The sequence below is a fragment of the Mytilus californianus genome, unplaced genomic scaffold (assembly GCF_021869535.1).
Source record: "Mytilus californianus isolate M0D057914Y unplaced genomic scaffold, xbMytCali1.0.p SCAF_9, whole genome shotgun sequence".
Classification (NCBI taxonomy): Eukaryota; Metazoa; Mollusca; class Bivalvia; order Mytilida; family Mytilidae; genus Mytilus; species Mytilus californianus.
In genome coordinates, this window is record NW_026262745.1 from 79,977,162 (window position 1) to 79,996,418 (window position 19,257).

Below are 19,257 nucleotides of genomic sequence, written 5' to 3' on the forward strand. Positions count from 1 at the left end.
ACTAACAGTTAAAGGCTTATATGTGGTTATTTGCTTTCAGCACGATAGGTCTTTCTTTTGAACAAACAACTCGAACGATACCAAGTTTCAATTAAATGTGTTTTTAGTCATCACATAATGAATTGTGCAAGGTCATTCAAAACCATGAAATTTATACATATATATACTACTGAAGAGTTAAGTAACACAACTTCTGACTGAAAATAAAGTAAAACAAAATCTAGATTTATATATATTTTTTTTATTTTGTGTTTTCTGAATCTTCAATTATTTGTGTCTTCCAAAAAACTACAGTTTTGCTGGTAAAATTTCAGATAGCTACGCTGTGCACAAAATTTGAGAGAAAGGGTCTAGATTAAAAGCCACAATTTAATCATTTTTTTGTACATTTTCTCGTGAAAAAATGCATACAACAAGCAAAGTGGACGAAGCGGTAAATCTGTTGGAATTATTCATTACACTTGAACAGAAACTAACATTTCCATCGCAAAACAATAACGAAATAGGTGGGACACTTTTTTTACCCTCCCCCCCCTTTCCTGTTGGAGTGTTTTGAATTATTTTAAGCATTTTCTACAAAGGTATGAGTCCTCAAAGTTTGAGTCCATTAATCTTAATTAAGATTAAAATTAATTAAAATCATATCTATACTAATGAGTTTCATTTCACCTTATAATTGAGCCGTGAGGCGTAGTTATTTTATACCTACAAGTATTATCAAAGAATATCCCACTTTATTGTGATCATTAAAATGGGTTACAAAGTTTGCACAAAATAATTTTGTTGACGGTATATAAGTCAGATAATGCATATATTAATGTCTTCCTTTGATCAATCCTGACACCCTCGGTGTGTTACACGACAAGCCAAATCTGAAAATATGCATTATCTGTAACTTACAGATACTAGTTAAAATGTTGAAAAATATCAAAAGTGTATTTTCACCGCGGTTAGGATTTAAAAAAATAAGCTCCAATAAATTATGAAAAGAAAACAGCACTTTATCAATAAGTTACGTCCGAAGTGTTATTTCTGAATTTACCTTTATCAGGAACGCTCAAAGCCAAATGTGTGTAACCCATATAAAACCCTAAATGACCAACAAATTTAAGGAATTTAACAAAGTTATTTAACTAATCCTGCCGGTACCGAAGCACTGATTATACCTACTTAGTGCCTCGGCGATCAACAGTTCACCAACAGCGAAAATCGGGATATTCCGTAGCGCTTTTCTGGATTTATTTGCATAATGGACGGTCAAATCCCCAATATATAAGTATAACTTATTTTGGTAAACTAGAGGTTTGTTCAACATTAATACCAATGAGTTTGATCATTATTCCTAAGACAAATGAGACTTTATTCAGTTCCTGTGTAAAGTCAATCAAAATCTCCTTAAGATAAAGCCGTTTCTAGAACCAATTTATCATGATTTACTTTTCTGTGCATTATCAAATTGCATGACGTAATAGTTTTTATCCATATGTCAATGACATATCTTTTAAGCTTTTAACATTCATTAAAAAAAATCACAGAATTTGAAAACAACTCGATATTATCCCTTTGCTTACATTTTCTTAATGAAAAATTATAAGAGAACACTCCTAGTGGTTCAGTTTTTTGTCATCTTTCGTTTCAAATTTTCGACATACGTTGAATGGGGTTCCGATATGTTTTCCTTTTTTTATTTTCCTTTATTTATCTTATCATTTTTTTAAATACTTTAACAAACAATCAAAGTATTCATTCTACTTATTTTTTCCCCTTATTTGAAACAACAAAATAAATTGCAACAGAACGTTGCAGGATTATTGAAAGCCCTTTTGTTCTGGCGTGAAATGTCATTAATTTGTTAATTTTCTGTGAATTTACTGTTTATAAAATGTTGAAAAATTCAAAACGCTAAGCCTTTTTTCACCCCTAGTATACATTAGTTAGCCATATTTTGTACAAATTTTCTGATTTTTCGGTTATTATTATAATAATTTCATAATATTTGATTTGGCTTTGCAGCTGTTTTTGTTCGAGCGCCACTATAAAGGTTTGACCGTATTTGCATACCTACAAATCAATAAGATGATCGATGAATTGAGGTAAACTATCGTATGGTTATAATCCCAAATTAGAAAAAAAATCGTTTCAAAACATTCTGACATCTTGACAGCACTTTTTCAAAAAACGTAACATCGCAGTTTACAAACCAAATCAAGACCATAAATAAAAGGTGAATATATAGTAGGTGAAAATACTGAAAAAACTTTATCTGTGCTAATATGTATTTATCTCTTATGGAAGAAAAAATGAGGGGAAAATCTCCGTATAAAATTTATAAAAACATTAAAAACAATTAAGGACTATTCGCAATTAGTAATTTAAGATATAATAATTTTGCATTTTTCAGTACAGTAGTGTTGATTTCGCTGAAATAGATGAAATAAGGATGTCACCAATTATTGCAATTCGTTCCCAATCATCAGGAAATTGCACTGAAAATGGAGAGAAAATCTCACGAACAATAGTAGCTTCTCCAGTTCTTCCGAGAAATTGTATGTCACGAAGTTACTACCGTGAAAATCTGGTGAGACGAAAACATTCAAGCGTTAAAAGAAGGAGACAACTTAACTCCAGCGTACGAGAAAAAAGTATGAAATGTAAACTTCCTCGTATCCCTTTGCCAAGAATCAACGATGTGAACTGCATTGACAGATACTCCAGAATGGTCTTTCCATTGTTATTTGTATGTTTTAACTTAATGTATTGGGTTTTTTATTTGTTCATTAAGAAGGACACGTAATAAAAGTTCAAACAAATTTTTGTTGAAATAAATTAACGATAATGGGGTTATGTGCCTTTGTCCACCAATATGAAGTTCAAGTGTTTGCAATTTAACATGTTTATATGATTTACGAAATCTGTCAATTTCAGGGAATGTATTCATTATTTATTGACCGTAAACAAATAATTCTACGTAAAAGTGTTCGTTTTGTTTTTTCATTATGATTATTATAGTGGAAAATTTTAAATAATTGTCTGAGATAATAGTTCGTCCTAAACATGCATGAAATATTTGCCACTGGACATTAAGCAACCAACAATCAATCAATCTCAAATAATAATTCCCTACGGTATAATTGATCTCAGTTATGTATTTGATAAAACAGCGATATCGTTAGTTATCAAATGATCAGTTACCTATACATTTGTAATTCACAATTGTCATCATATCAATTTATTTACGTTTTTGTTTTTTTCCGCATGAATTTTTATAATTTTGGTTTACACACCATACATTTTCAACATGTTAATTTGACTCGTATTTGAGAGAGAAAAATAAATGATAGAATAATATATTGTTACAATATTTATTGATAAACAAAGCCGAAATGATGTCAAAATGCCTTAAGTATTTGTGACAGTTGATTGTTTAAAATAGTCACAATCAGAAAACAACCAGTTCTTTTCGATGTACTTTTTTTTAAATAAATGAACGCCAGAAAAAAGTAAAATAACAAAAATACTGAACTCCGAGGAAAATCAAAAGCTCAAACACATCAAACGAATGGAAAACAACTGTCATATTCCTGACTTTTATCTGTTTGTCTTTTTATTTTTGGCCATGACGTTGTCAGTTTGTTTTCGATCTATGAGTTTGACTGTCCCTCTGGTATCTTTCGTCCCTCTTTTATAGCTATTTTGTCATAAGATTAAATAAAGTGATAGTCATTTCATGTCAAAACTATACGTTATCCTGACTTTAGCTGAAAAATTTAACACACCTTTAACTGCAGATTAGAGCGCACTGGTTCTCGGAAGCTGGGTAGTACAAAAACAGGTACTTCTGATCTGAGCAACAGGGCAAATATGCCCTCTAATCTGAATTTCATATATTTCTTTATTCTTCAAAAGAAATTTTTAAGAAGGGTTCTACGGTGATCCAAAGTCTTTAAGCTTTCATTTGATACAAAAAATTACCAAAATATTTTACTTATTGACAATGTTACAGCTATGTGTAGGAACTATTTTGTTTAAGATATGGACTACTTTCTGGCCGGGCCGAATATTAGTTCTATACCTAAACGAACATGTTCAAACTTGTCTTATGTTTTCATAAAAAAAAATAGTAACATTATTGCCAACAGACGGAATTGCTACTGAATGAAATCTTAATCTGCTACAGACCATATTCAGTTACGAAGATTAATATTTATACTTTGAAATAAGACGTAAATTTTCTTTGATAATTTTTAAATTCCCTTACAAAAATTTTGGCGATGATCACGCTGTTTTCCTGCATTGTTCGTTATGTTGCTAAATTAAATATACCCGAAGAACAGTGTAAGTCCACATGATTTAGATAAAAGTAAAGGAACAAAAATACCGAACTCCAAGGGAATTTCAAAACGAAAAGTCCCTTATCAAATGGCAAAATCAAACGCTCAAACACATCAAACGAATGGAAAACAACTGTCATATTCCTGACTTGGTACAGGCATTCCCTTACTTACAAAATGGTGGATTTAACCTGGTTTTATATCTAGCTAGACCTCTCACTTGTGTGACATTCGCATAAAATTCCATTATATTGACAACAATGTGTGAACAAAACAAACAGACATAATAGGTAAAAATGTCAAAAATAGGGGTACAGCAGTCAACATTGTGTTATAATCTTAATCACTATAAAACAATTAAATATGTCAATAAAGAAAAACAAAATGGCATATAGACAAAGCACATAAGCAAAAATGAAAGACAAGAATACAAAAAATGACCATAGCACAATAACACAATGGCGGGATGTATAAGTACCGAGCCACGCCAAAAGGATATTACCAAAAATGGACTAAACAGTAAAGGTTAATAATTTACAAAGATAAACAAAAGAACACTATAACACGTAATTCAGATGATAAACAACATAGTACCTAAAATCTATACTTCAAGACCATCATGTATTATTTGTGAAGTTGATACGGATATTTATTAACAAAGTCTTGGTATCTCCGATGAACTTTTTCAGAAAAGGACGAGAAATTTAAGTATTTTAGTTTTTTTTTAGTAATTACGAGCATTCTTTGTTTATTACGATACAGCAAATGATTTAAACTTTTAAGTCCACATTATATGCTTCATCACTGTAAATATGCAACAACTTGAAAACGATATTGCTTTTCTAATTGTTACAAGGTTTTTCCCCAAAACAATATTGGTCAACTATACTTTTATGAAATGAGAACAGAATCTTTGTACGTCGAGGAAAAAATCAATGAGTTCGTACAAAGAGCGTACGACATAATCTTTCGATTCTGTTTATTAGTTGGATTGTGTTTTGGATTGTTGTGGCAGAAAACTCATGAATGACTTATACACCGTTTGGAAATGTTCATTAATCTTGAAAGTACATCATGAAATTGATACAGTAAAATAGAATAAAAGATGTTTTGCGCTTCTGAAAAAAATGGTCCTTTACGTCCTCACTTTATACTGCATTGAAGAATAAAAGGGAGTAATTATCTAGACTAGCTTTATTTGAGATGTTCCTATTTTTTTTTAACTTGTCTGTCAATTCGTGGTTATTGGATGGTGTAGCTTGATTCAAAGAGAAATATATCTTTTTTAAACAGAAAGATTAAAGAACAATGCTAATGTGGTAGAAACAAATTAACCAAATTGACCTACCCTCCTTTGAACTTAACACTAATTTCAACTGGAAGTGATAAAAAACAGAATTCAGAAACCAGATATTTGAAAGTTTAACATTTTATATGAATAGGAGACTGCTCGAAAGATTTTAGTTAACATAAACAATATTCCAATAATATCCATGAATAACTAAATTGTATGTCAATGAATAACTGTATCAATATTAAAAAAAAACCAATTATATACACTACATTAGAATGTAAAAATTACGACTTGTTTATAAAACAAAATAACACAATCGATATACATCTGCAACATAGCGTGTCTTTGTAGTATAATGCATGGAAATAACATTAAAATTTCTTGAATAAAATAAGAATGAAATCAGCTTACAAAGCAATTTGACCAAAGTAAAAGTGCTTTTTTGAACGTGTTTCGTACAAATCGAGAATGTGTAAAACCCGGCGGGTGCAATCAATTGTTAATAAAAAATGTGAAAAGGGAGCCTCAAATTTGTATTAAACCATTATGACTGAAAAGCAATAATATAACTGCGATAAAAGCCATTCAGTTCGGTATTATAGACAAACATTTAATTGAATCGTGATATAATTCATGAATTAATTATTGCTACAAATAGACTAAAATTAATATGCCATTACAATAATGTACTTATAAGAAATTCAATGTCAGTTTTAATGAAAAAATGAATTAGTAAAGATTACCGACAATACAAATGACTCCACTCAAACATGTATCAAATGGTTTTAATTAGATTAAACATTATTTTCAAGTATTGTTATGCATTGCTTAATCCATTATGTGAAAGAATTTTTTTATCGCTTTTATTTTTGATGAATTTTTATCAACACTGTAAAGAATTACCGTCTTTCAAAATTAGTGGTCATTTGCGGAACTATATGCTAATATCACAGAAGTGGGAGGTAATTAGGTTTAAACCACTATTTTCTTCTGGAAATGTATGTACCAAGTCAGGAATATATAAGTGGTTTTTCATTCGTTTTGTTGGTTGATGAAGTCTTACGTTTGATTTTGTTAGTTTATGTAGACATCCTCCTTGTTCAATTTACCTTCGAGTTCGGTATTTTTGTTAATACTTTTTTATCATACGCTGAAAATAATCATTAAAAGTTAAGCGCTTAAGAAGCACTTTCTTTATGCACAGATGTACAATTAAAAAATATCTTAAAAAAAATCTAACGATTGAAATAATATATTGTAGGAGGTCAATATACAGGTTGAGTTTCTGATTCCTATTCGTGAATGTGAATGTATATTGTAATTTGTATAATTCATATTGTTTACACTAATATAAAGGTTAAAGTCACATGGAATGAGTTCCTTGTAACTATAATAATATGGGAAAAAGTATTAAATTATTTTTTCTAAGGTGACAAAATCAAACGTTCGACTATATCAACCAACGAAACGAATGGAAAACAACAGTTTTATTCCTGTCTTGTTACAGGCATTTTCCTCCGCCTTGTATGAGATTTGTTTATAGTTCCGTTATATGGCAAAATTGGGAGAGCAAACCTAACAGACATTATTGGTTAATTTGATCCGGCAGCCAAAACTGTGTAATCATACATCACATACATACAACACAACTAACTAAAAAATCAAACAATTACAAATAAATTTGACAAAGATGCCAACAAATAGTTATTGTTATTGAAAGCAAATCTGGCAAAGACGCCAACAAAAAAGTTTTTGTAGTTGATAGTACATACAGTATACAAAAAAATTATGCCATACTATTATACACTTTTCTGATAAAGTATAAATTAAGTAAAATATAAATATATGGATAAAAAAATGAAAACAACACCTAAATTAATGAATATATGAATGCATATATACAAAACTAAGCCTTTGTGTACGTTTTCTTTTACATTTATTACGAATACATAACGTTTAATTGACATAAAAATAATCATTCGGTGATTGTTGATCATTAACTTTTGATTTTGGTTCCGAAGTTGACCGATCTTGACATAAAAACAATTAACGGATAAGCAAGAAGCACGTGAACAAGAAGTGATATAACAAAGCGATTTTTATTTGGATTTTTTCATATGTTTCTATTTGTTAATTAAACTTTGGGTAAATTAACTGAGATTCAGCATTATTCTAGATGCTTACTAACTCCAGAGCTTAACTAATTGAAATGTATCTCTATCTCCACTCTAGGGGATATATTTAGACAATTTTCGTTTCTTTTATTTCTTTGTCTTGAAAAAGAATCCAGTAATAACCAATTAAAATGTATATAAAGTATAAGAGAATAATTAAAATGTATCTCCACTCAGGTTTCATATTAAAAAGGTATCTCACTCTAGAGGAATGCAGATGAAATTGTACCTTAATCTTCAGGTTGTCTAACTAAAACGTATCTCATTCTGCATGATATCTTATAAAAAAATTTCTCACTCTAGCGGACATCTTCAGACGATTAAAGTTCCTTGTTTGCTCCGTTTGAAGAAAAATCAAAAAATGTTCATCGAAAACAGGAAATTCGATATGCTTTATTCTATTTTCGGTCATGTCGTTTATAAGTTTCGGTTTTCTAAACGCTTTGTTTTGGAAAAAAAATATACCAGATACGTTTGTAAAACGCACTAATTTTAATACTTTTTTTCACTTTTCATATATATCAAACAATAAATATGGAGATGGTATGTTGATAAAAATATAGGGAATACGGAAAAAATGCAAGCAACGTTTTATAAATTTCATGCGTCCGAAGCGGTTTTCTCGGTTACCTTCAACAGCTGTTACGCTCGTAGCCGAATATTTGAAAGCCAAGGAAGTATAAGAAGCGATACTGTTGAAGAGCTATATGACTAAAAAAGACATTAAGATAATAGTCTAATCCATCTAAGTTCAACTTTGCCTGAGTGCACCAAATGCAACATTTTATGGTAATATCAAGATTCCTTACGGTTAAGGTCCTGTTTCATGGCCAGTAAGCTAATAAAATGACCTTAATCATCATCCAAATGATGATTTTCATATTAATTATGCCGGTTAAAGAATCGAATGACGAGATTTGCACATCGGTAAACTACTGTCGACATAAACAACATCGCGAAATATGTTTATTCTGCAGAAAATACAGTAGTAAACTATCAGTTGCTTTCACGGTGTATTATGACCTTGTTGTGTGTGATGTGAACAAACCATATGATATTCTGTTTTTAATACTTTATTAAACTTTCCACCTTTTTACAGATGCAAATTGTAAGAGCAAAAAAGAGAAAAACGGTAAAGTATCGGGAGGTAGTAACCGACCTCTGGTATAATAATCTGAAAGCCTGTATACTGTTAATCATTAAAAGTCGTTCATTTCATTCTAGCAAAGACAAAAAAGTGACGGTTGACTTTCAAAATTAAAAAGTGATCGATCGTTTCCCAGAAATGATATAAAATAATATTGAAGTAAGGATCCCCGAATTTATTTTTTACCTTCTAGTGTGTTGTTTAAAAGTCAGGAAAATAAGACAACAACCTTAAATATTTAAGCTGCTGTGTAGTGTATCCTAGTCGTAAAAGAATGACATGCCTGTTTATTATTATTCCATTACTATTTTTTATTTTGCGCCTTTTTGTCAAAACAATCAATTCAGCCAGGAAAAAAAACACAAAAATAAAAATATATTCATAAACTTAATATGCGTACAATTTTTGCTATTTTGTAACATTTGACTTGTTCCTTGTTTTATTAATTAATTATTTATTATCTATAGTTTAGAATAGAAAGTTTTAATTTTCAGCAATGTAATGATTTTTGACATTATTAATTCAATTGTCCACTTAATGTTTTTATTTTCAAATGATTTTTCGAAATATGTTTTTGTTTTTGGTCTCAGACCAAATAGAACGTTGACGCAAAACAAATGCTAAATCACAAGAATACGAATTGATTATTTAGTTTACTTTTGGTTTCCATATCAACAGAACAAGTGAACAACAACCGATGACTTGGACCAAGTTCACCTGTCAAAGTTATCTTTGAAAAGGTTTTGAAGAAAACATTTGTTAGTGGCAACAGATGACTTGGACCAAGGTTACCTGGTTGTTAAAGAAAACTTTGACCAAATTAACTTTGATAGTGAAATCTATTAGTCTCTTCGTACGAACCCAATGTATGCTTGTATAATTAGATGTGTTTACGTGATTGTTTTGAAAATGGGGAGGTAATTGAGTAACATCGTTAAACTTAACTAATATTTGAAAAAAAAAAACGAAATAGGCTGCCCAATAAAAGTTTGAAAATTATGACTCTTTTACTTACCTCTGAATAAGAAACAGTGAGAAAAGCAACAATAAAAATCTTAGAAACACTCTAATCAAATTTCAATTATCTCATATCTCGTTTTATTTGCGAAAACCTTGAATATTTAGGTTGTTCATCTGTGTTAGATTTAACTGAACTTTGGTTTGGTTTTGAAATATATATCTTTCTAATTCCTGTGATGAACTCTCAACATGTTCAAATTAATTTGTCTTGGTGATTTGGTTGGCGACATGTTTGAAAAACGGTATTTTTGTCAGAACCTCAAAATACACACGTGAAGCTGTAAAACTGTGATTTTCAGAAAAGATTGATAGATTATTTTTTTTTCGAAAATGAACAAGATGTTTAAACTAAGAGTCTATTATGCCTTCCGTTCTATAAATTTGTAAATTGTAACTTACAAAAACGTTAATTGTGTCAATTTTAAAACAAAAGTAACTGCGCAAGTCTAGAAAGGAAAGACACTTTATCACAAAGTTTTCCTTTCAAACTTCAAGGATAGTATGCAAACTTTGCGTAAGTACAGTCAATCATCTCTATATGATCTTATGTATGGCACTGGCAATTAACCAACTTACATATATTATCTCACTTTTCGTAGTGGCATTATCTAATTGTATTTGTTTGTCAATCAAGCCGTTGGTGTGCAATAAAATGTTGAACTTAGTGACACTCGTGGTGATGTATACAGTTACTTTAAGCTTAGATGACGTTGTTCTAGTCAATTTCTGTGTGAATTATTAATGCATATTGTAATTTCTTACAAGCGTATTTATACTTTATGTATCTCAGATTTAAAAAAATGGAAATGGCTACATGGCTTTTATTCTCTGTTTGGCAAAGTTTCAGTAGTGACGGATATTAGTTGGTAAAACTATCTTCAAAATTATATCATAAAAATAAAAAGGTAACGAAATATCTAAATGAATTTTGAATGTTTTATTTAAATTGCTCTGCGTTTGGTCAAGTGGGTGTAGCGATTACGTGTCATGAATTGATACAACGCATCTCTTCTATCTTTTTTCAGGTATTAGCCATTTTTTCTGTATATATGTCTTTTCATAATTTTAATTTGACGTGCAACTAGAAAATCATAACATGGTCAGTTCAATTTTTTTTCAAAGCTTAAATTTTAAGATAAATAATCCAATACTTTATATTGTAATGCTTTGCAAATATATATATAGAGAAAGAGAGAGAGAGAGAGATTTGCAAACAGAAACAAATGACTTAAACTGTCAAATAATTTTAGCGGAAATGGATTATTTAGCCTCGACCCTATCAAAAGTGTTTGTATATAAAAAAGTAACCAAAAACATAAAAACAATAAATTACTTTTTACTTCACTTTCGTACAGTTCAGACATGTAGCCAGGATTACAATAACTTTTTTAACTAAGATAAAAAAAAATGTTCCCTAATGCAAATGTGCAAATAAGTTGTCAAATAATACACACAACGTCAAATATGGAGGGTATAGTCAGAAAAAAAATTGATTCATTCATGCCAAATGACGGCTAATAATGAATGATACTAACATTGTTTAAAATAACACACAACATAAGTACCGTAGATCTTGCTAAACCTACAATGTACAAATAAACGTAAACACAAGACATTCAGACTGTTAAACAAATTATTGCACATTAAACACTAATTTCAAATACAGAACTTATTCTATTACAAGCAGGCGGTATAGGGTGAAAACTTTTCAGCTTCAGAGTTATTAAAATGGAACATAAACATATCATATCAATAGATAGAAATGAAACAGTTAAAAAATTAGTATTCCTAGATTCACAGCAATCATTGCGACAAGACAGGTCAACTTCCATGACATCATTTAAGTTTTGATCTAACCTAAATAGTTTAGCAAATTGTTCAATGACTTCTGGTCAGCAAATGTGAATAATTTTGAGCATACCTTTAGGTTCTATATTTATAATAGAGGTACAAAACTGCTAAATGCTGGTCTCTAAAACAATTGTTTGACTTTTTTTTATTTTGATCAACTCATGTCAGTATAATGTACTTTTATATGATCTTCTTTGGCGTCTGACTTTCAGATTTGAGTTTGATAATATATTTTCATATGGACTACTACATAAATGAAATGCAAATATAAAAATAAGATGTGGTATAATTGCCAATGAGACAACTCTCCACAAGAGACCAAATGACACAGAAAAATACAATTTAAGAAATAGTTCTTGGATTCTTTCTATTTTGTTTGAATAACTTGCACTTCAGAAATTCCATTATAAACGCAAAAATCAAGCGTTGACCGGATAAATTAATGATTGTTACTTTATCTTGTCCATGTTAATATCCAGTTGATATCAAACAATAGAAATTTAACTCTTTATTAAAGAAGGGGAAAAAAGAAATGAGTTGGTATTTCGGATCGTTTACACCTGTTTCTATGGTCATTATAGTTTAATGCAACTGTACAATAAAAAGTATAACAAAAATACTAAACTCCAAGGCAAATTCAAAAAGGGGAAGTCCATAAAAACTGACAAAATCAAGCACTATCAACTGCCATATTCCGGACTTAGTACAGGCATTTTCTGAAGAAAATGGTGGGTCAAATCTAGTTTAATAGCTAAATAAAAAAACTCCTACTTGTATGACAGTAATTGGTTTTTTTTAATGTTATAAACTTCTTTATACACAAACTATAGTATGGAGCTAAAAGATAAAATGCATTTTCATAATTTAAGACAAATAGTCAGTGATTTGTTTGGTAGGTTCAAATACTTTTAGATCTTAAAGATGCATATAAATACATTCTATTGAAAATATTCTACGTAAAAGATATTGATCGGTTTAAAGCATTAGTTTGTATCTCTATCATCACCGGCTACTTAAATTTGAATAAACAACAATCTGAAAATAGGTAAAAACCTTTACTTGAAGAGAAAGTCGGTTAAACCTGTTATATTCAAGGGCGTTTTGAGTCAACTGCTTTGTCCTTTGAATGTATAAAACAAAACAAATGATATCTTATTCGAGCACTTATTATATTTTATAGATCACCTACCCCTAAAAGAGAGGCAGAAGATACCAACAGGATCCAAATTCATAATTCGATGACAAACCGACAACGCCATTGCAAAAAAAACGACCAAAAGACACAGTAGTATACAATACACAACTGAAGACCGAGCTACACGAACCCCACCAAAATGCAGGGGTGACCTCAAGTACTCCTGATGGATAAGCAGATCCTGCGCCACATATGGTAACCGTCGTTTTGCTCATGTAAATACCAAGTCGGGGATAAGTCTAATTCAGTGATGTCATCTACGAGGAAAAAAGGACTGGATTACGGTTACAACAATTGGAACATATCAGTGATTTCCACTTTACGACTCGGAACCCTTGAATTAGCAGCTTCCTTCTAAGCAGCAATCCTCTATCAATGAAATCGTGAAAGGAAATGCAACCTTTGGAATATCATATCAACTGGGATATTATACTCCATATGGACTGCCGGGATGTTGTTTCATAGAAATGGAAAGTTTATAATTGGGAATCTGCATTCATCTCTTTTGTTGTACAGTTTTGTTCTCAACCGACCGTCATTGTCAATTTATAGATGGAAGTCAAGATATGATGCAGATTTAGCTGTATCTGTTGTATCTTGTATTTCTGATATACTTTCCACAACTGATATTCATACACAAGTGTGTGTATTTGTAAGAATAACATCATTTAGGCTTTGTAATGGTAATTTTAGAGGTTTACTTTTAACGTGCACTAACATATCAAAGTTTAAATTTGTTATTTATGCTTACATCATACTTAATACTTTAAAAAAGAAGCTATATCAAATAAATGAAAAAAAGAAAACAAATTCTTGTTGAAAAATCTGTTTACGAACATTGATGGGGGTCAATAGAATCCTCGTAAAAAATATCTTCTCTTGCTTATATTAAGTTCTTATTGCTCAATAGTTTAAAATTCGAGGTTTGTTTTGCTATCAAGGGTCAAGTAACATTAAGCGTGTGCTACAACACGTCTCTATATTGGTTTCTATTTGCCCGCAACAAATCAAAGTCGTAGACTCTAAATCGGGTATCATTTAATTTTCAGCTACCTTATAACTCAGCTATGAACTGCATATCTCTAATGTTTAAAATAAGGAGTTCTTGAATCGTGCAGAATATGTACCTTAGGAAAATAAGGAGATGTGGTGTGATTGCCAATGTGACAACTATACAAATGAAGAGGATGTAAGCAATTATAGGTAACCGTACGGCCTTCAACAATGAGAAAAAACCATTACCGTATAGTCGGCTATAAAAGGCTCCGACATAAAAATGTGAAACAATTCAATTGAGAAAACTAACGGCCTCATTTATAACAAAACAATTTACGAAAAACAAATATGACAGACATGAACCAACGACAACCACTGACTACATGTACAGGCTCCTAACTTTGGACAGGCACATAAAAATGTGGCGGGGTTTAACACGTTTGTGAGCGCTCAACCCTCCCCTAACCTGAGACAGTGGACAATCTGTATTGCATTGACAAAACACACAAAACTGTTGTGGGTTTCTCTTAATGTATTTAAACTGTACGGTAATAAAAAAAAACAAAAGAAAATCAAATCAGTTGTTCTTTGAAATTTGAGAATGCTGGTCACATAGGCATGGCAAATTTAAAATGTCAGATATAAAAGATGTCGTCACCCTTAAGACACCTACAATTATGCCATAACATCAAAGTATTAAATGTATTTTATTCATGTCTTCTGGATTAATATTTTTTTACGAATGAATCGATCTATTGTTCAAGTGCATTTTCATATTTGAATATTTGCCATTCTGTATTTGAACAGTTCCAAATAAAGATGTTTTGTGAAATAAGTAATATGAATTCTTATTCAGTAACAGCTCTTCGATGAATAAGAACTCAATCAAAGAAAAAAAATTAACTTAGTTTTATCGTACAAAGTCATTATTTTCTACCAATTTCACAGAAGATTTTGAGAAATATATGGTAATGTTTTCATCCTGAAGCGTTAATATCGTTGCATTTTATTTGCAAATATGCCAAAATTTTTTAAAATACATCAATATTAACATATGACATGTTTGATATAGAAATAAAACATTTAAAAATAATTTTGTAATAATTTATTAATCATTTATGAAAGTGACAAGTGAATCACAGAACTCAACTAAATTTTACACAGCAATAAACACAAGATAATGCATACGTTTGCACCCGTCTCATTGGAGTTTTGAATAAACTTTAGGTATATAAACTTTTCGAAAACCGATAAAGATTAATCAATCTTAATTACATGTAAAGAATAATACATAAATATAAACAGCAGTAGTTTATCGATGTTCAAATCTCATATTCGATTTAGAAGACAAATCAAAGTAACAAACAAAAAGTAATGCAACATCTAATAACGAGTTGGTATATCATTTGCAAGACATTGCACGTATAATGTCCTGTTATAATAATAAAAAAAATTCTACAAAAATACTTCACAGAAAACCAAAATTTGAGCAAATTTTACCCCAAAATATTGAGGGTTAACAAAGAAGGCTTGTAATTTTTTGCAGCATGCCCCACTAGAGACACTCGTTGTGTTACTTATGTTTAAAACTAATGTGCCCAGTGGATAATACAGAGAAGTCTTTTGGTCTTTACCTAAAACCTGACCAAATTCATAAACAGTGTTAGTTAATGTATAAGGATTGTTTTCCTACTTTCTATTGAAAAGGTCTAGTAATGGTGAGATCACCGTTTCATAGACAGTAAATATTTTTTTCTCACCACTTTATCGAAAAAAATCAAATTCCTAAACAAATAATCAATTTCAAAATCTGTCTATTTGACAGCACCACTCATTTTAATCACTACTTGTATGTGTTTATCAAATCCTAATTATGTAACATGGTGTGATGATTCTTAATTGGAATAATATGCTTATAATAGACTGTGCAGGTTCACATAACAATTTACACTGTTTAATTGAAACACTATTCTCTTTTGCCTTAAAGTATTTGCTTGTTGTTTGTTTTATTATGAACCATATTTTATATCATAAACTTTGAACAGGGTACTCTTTACTTGAAATTTTCTATAAAATCTGACAAGAACTGAAAATGTTGGCCAGGCAACACGAATATTTTATGTCATATTTGTTCAATCTCCTTTCCTAGATAATTATTTCTCTACCCTGTGCTTATTCAAGTTTTGATAACTGTCAAACCGATTCAAACTACAGTTTAGGGATCTAAAAAGCTATGGTGTCCGGTCGACAGCAACGTAAAACAGATTCATCAGATCCCATAATTTTGTTTCAAAGGCTGTTATTGAATAGTTTTATATAGAATAGTAATCAAATGTTTTCTGATGTGGTATCAAATATTTCCGATAGATTTATTTGTCAGATTAAACAACGAAATCTATTGTTAGTCATTTTTTTGAAACAATACTCAAAGGTTGCAGCATTTCCTGACAAGAATTATGTGACACTACGATAGCAAATTGATTTCGAAGGCGACCCGGATCCATAAAGTCTATCATTATGTTATTGTGTATGAATAGAATGTATCTATATAACACAAGTAATATTTTCATAGTTTTATAACTAAATATCAAATATTATCCTTATTTGAAATGCTGACAGCTAAGTGGGGTCAATCTTTTATGGCATAAGGGGGATGGGGTCAAAATGTCATGGCTAAGAAAAGGTACTGTGATATCTTTTCTGGAATATTGTATACCATCAGAATATAAAGGTCGTATTATAACTTGAGCAAGTAGTTTATCCATTTATTATACTATGGCTAAGAAACGGATGTCAAGTTGGTTCAATATTCAACCAAATTTTTTTATTTTTTTTTTTTGGGGGGGGGGGGGTTCATTAATTTTCAACATCCAACATTCGTTTTCAACATTCAACATTCGTTTTCAACATTCGATTTTCAATATTCAACATTCGTTTTCAACATTCAACATTCGTTTTCAACATTCAACATTCATTTTCAACATTCGATTTTCAACTTTCAACATTCGTTTTCAACATTCAACATTCGTTTTCAACATTCAACATTCGTTTTCAACATTCGATTTTCAATATTCAACATTCGTTTTCAACATTCAACATTCGTTTTCAACATTCAACATTCGTTTTCAACATTCAACATTCGTTTTCAACATTCGATTTTCAACTTTCAACATTCGTTTTCAACATTCAACATTCATTTTCAACATTCAACATTCGTTTTCAACATTCAATATTCGTTTTCAACATTCGATTTTCAATATTCAACATTCGTTTTCAACATTCAACATTCGTTTTCAACATTCGATTTTCAACTTTCAACATTCGTTTTCAACATTCAACATTCGTTTTCAACATTCAACAGTCGTTTTCAACATTCGATTTTCAATATTCAACATTCGTTTTCAACATTCAACGTTCGAAAACGAATGTTGAATGTTGAAAACGAATGTTGAATGTTGAAAACGAATGTTGAATATTGAAAATCGAATGTTGAAAACGAATGTTGAATGTTGAAAACGAATGTTGAATGTTGAAAACGAATGTTGAAAGTTGAAAACGAATGTTGAATGTTGAAAACGAATGTTAAATGTTGAAAACGAATCTTGAATATTGAAAATCGTATGTTGAAAACGAATGTTGAATGTTGAAAACGAATGTTAAATGTTGAAAACGAATGTTGAATATTGAAAATCGTATGTTGAAAACGAATGTTGAATGTTGAAAACGAATGTTGAATATTGAAAATCGAATGTTGAAAACGAATGTTGAATGTTGAAAACGAATGTTGAAAGTTGAAAATCGAATGTTGAAAACGAATGTTGAATGTTGAAAACGAATGTTGAATGTTGAAAACGAATGTTGAAAGTTGAAAATCGAATGTTGAAAACGAATGTTGAATGTTGAAAACGAATGTTGAATGTTGAAAACGAATGTTGAATGTTGAAAAACGAAAGTTAGAAAAAAAAAAATGAAAAAAAATTGAAAAAAAAAAAAAATGTTGAATGTTGAATGTTGAAATTGAATGTTGAATGTTGAAAATGAACGAAACACCCCCCCCCCCCCCTTTTCAAAAAAAAATTGAATGTTGAATGTTGAATGTTGAATATTGCACCAACTTGACATCCGTGGCTAAGAAAGGGGACTTTGAAAATAAAAGTTCAAGTAGCAAAGTGTTGATTCTAAATTTTCCATGAACGGAACGTTTTTTAACTAGCTGTTTAACTGGCTTTTGCAAAACATATTTGATAAATGATAATTTGCAGGTACCATTTATACTATAAAATTCATCTAGTGGTTTCAAGTCCCGATGTAGATATCAGGACGTGAGAGTATGGGGATGGTAACACATGTTCAGTTGACAAAAATATTTGTACTCTTACATTTACTCATCCAGACTTATCACGTATCTAAAATCGATTAAACACAATCAAACAAGCATCTTAAAGAGTAGAATTGTTGTTAACGCAAAGCTGTCTTGGAGATTTGAACAAAGCGTTAATAAACATGCATGAATGTAACTTTGTAATTATATGTTACATAACTGAAGAAATATTTGATGATTATTTGACAACAATATTCTGTTTAATCATACGGGCGTGAAATTTCCTGACTTTGCACCTTTCTTAATTTGTTAAGATTGTTGCATATATGTCCCTGTCATATAAAAAGTTTATAGCACTAGTATGTTGGGGTTATTGTATTTCTATTATAAGGTTATTGCACTAGTATTTTAAGTTAGTTGTACTGTTACTATAAGGTAATAACATTAACGTAGTACTTATTAGTTATAGAGTACTATAGTCATTGCATTAATGCTGGTGAAATGTTTCCCCCGTGAATAAAATTAACGTGCATTAACCTAATAGAAATACCTTGCGAGTGCAATTGATAATCTATGAGGTATAATATTCAATAATATTCGTGCAATAACCCTTTTCTGTCAAGTTTCGTATGAACATCACCTATTCTGGTCATGTCTACCCCTAGTGCATCGCAATCTTATGCGTTATAAATGAACACTGCCATCTATAACCGGTAATGTCGTCTCCTATGTTAATAAGGCACTCCCACAAAGAAAACGGAAACAATATCGAGTTAATTTTCTGATGAGTTCTTACGGGAAACCCTCTGATGTATTAGATATGCAAAAGAAAGAAAAGTTCAATAGTTATAACATTCATAGATTTGCTCGTGAGAGATCTGAATCCGAAAAACCTTCCTTGATACTTCCAGCTCTCTAATAGATGGCA

General features: G+C 30.5%; 1 protein-coding gene across 1 annotated transcript in view; it reads left to right on the forward strand.

Annotated features, from left to right (window-relative positions):
- LOC127716490 (gamma-aminobutyric acid receptor subunit beta-like) overlaps positions 1-3,348 on the forward strand; it is a 93,042-nt gene extending 89,694 nt beyond the window's left edge. Inside the window, exons 9-10 of the mRNA XM_052222717.1 lie at positions 1,064-1,071; positions 2,410-3,348. Coding sequence (XP_052078677.1) covers positions 1,064-1,071; positions 2,410-2,794 — 393 coding nt within the window. The 3' untranslated portion in view covers positions 2,795-3,348. The remainder of the gene's footprint in view (positions 1-1,063; positions 1,072-2,409) is intronic.
- The last annotated feature ends 15,909 nt before the right edge of the window (positions 3,349-19,257 follow it).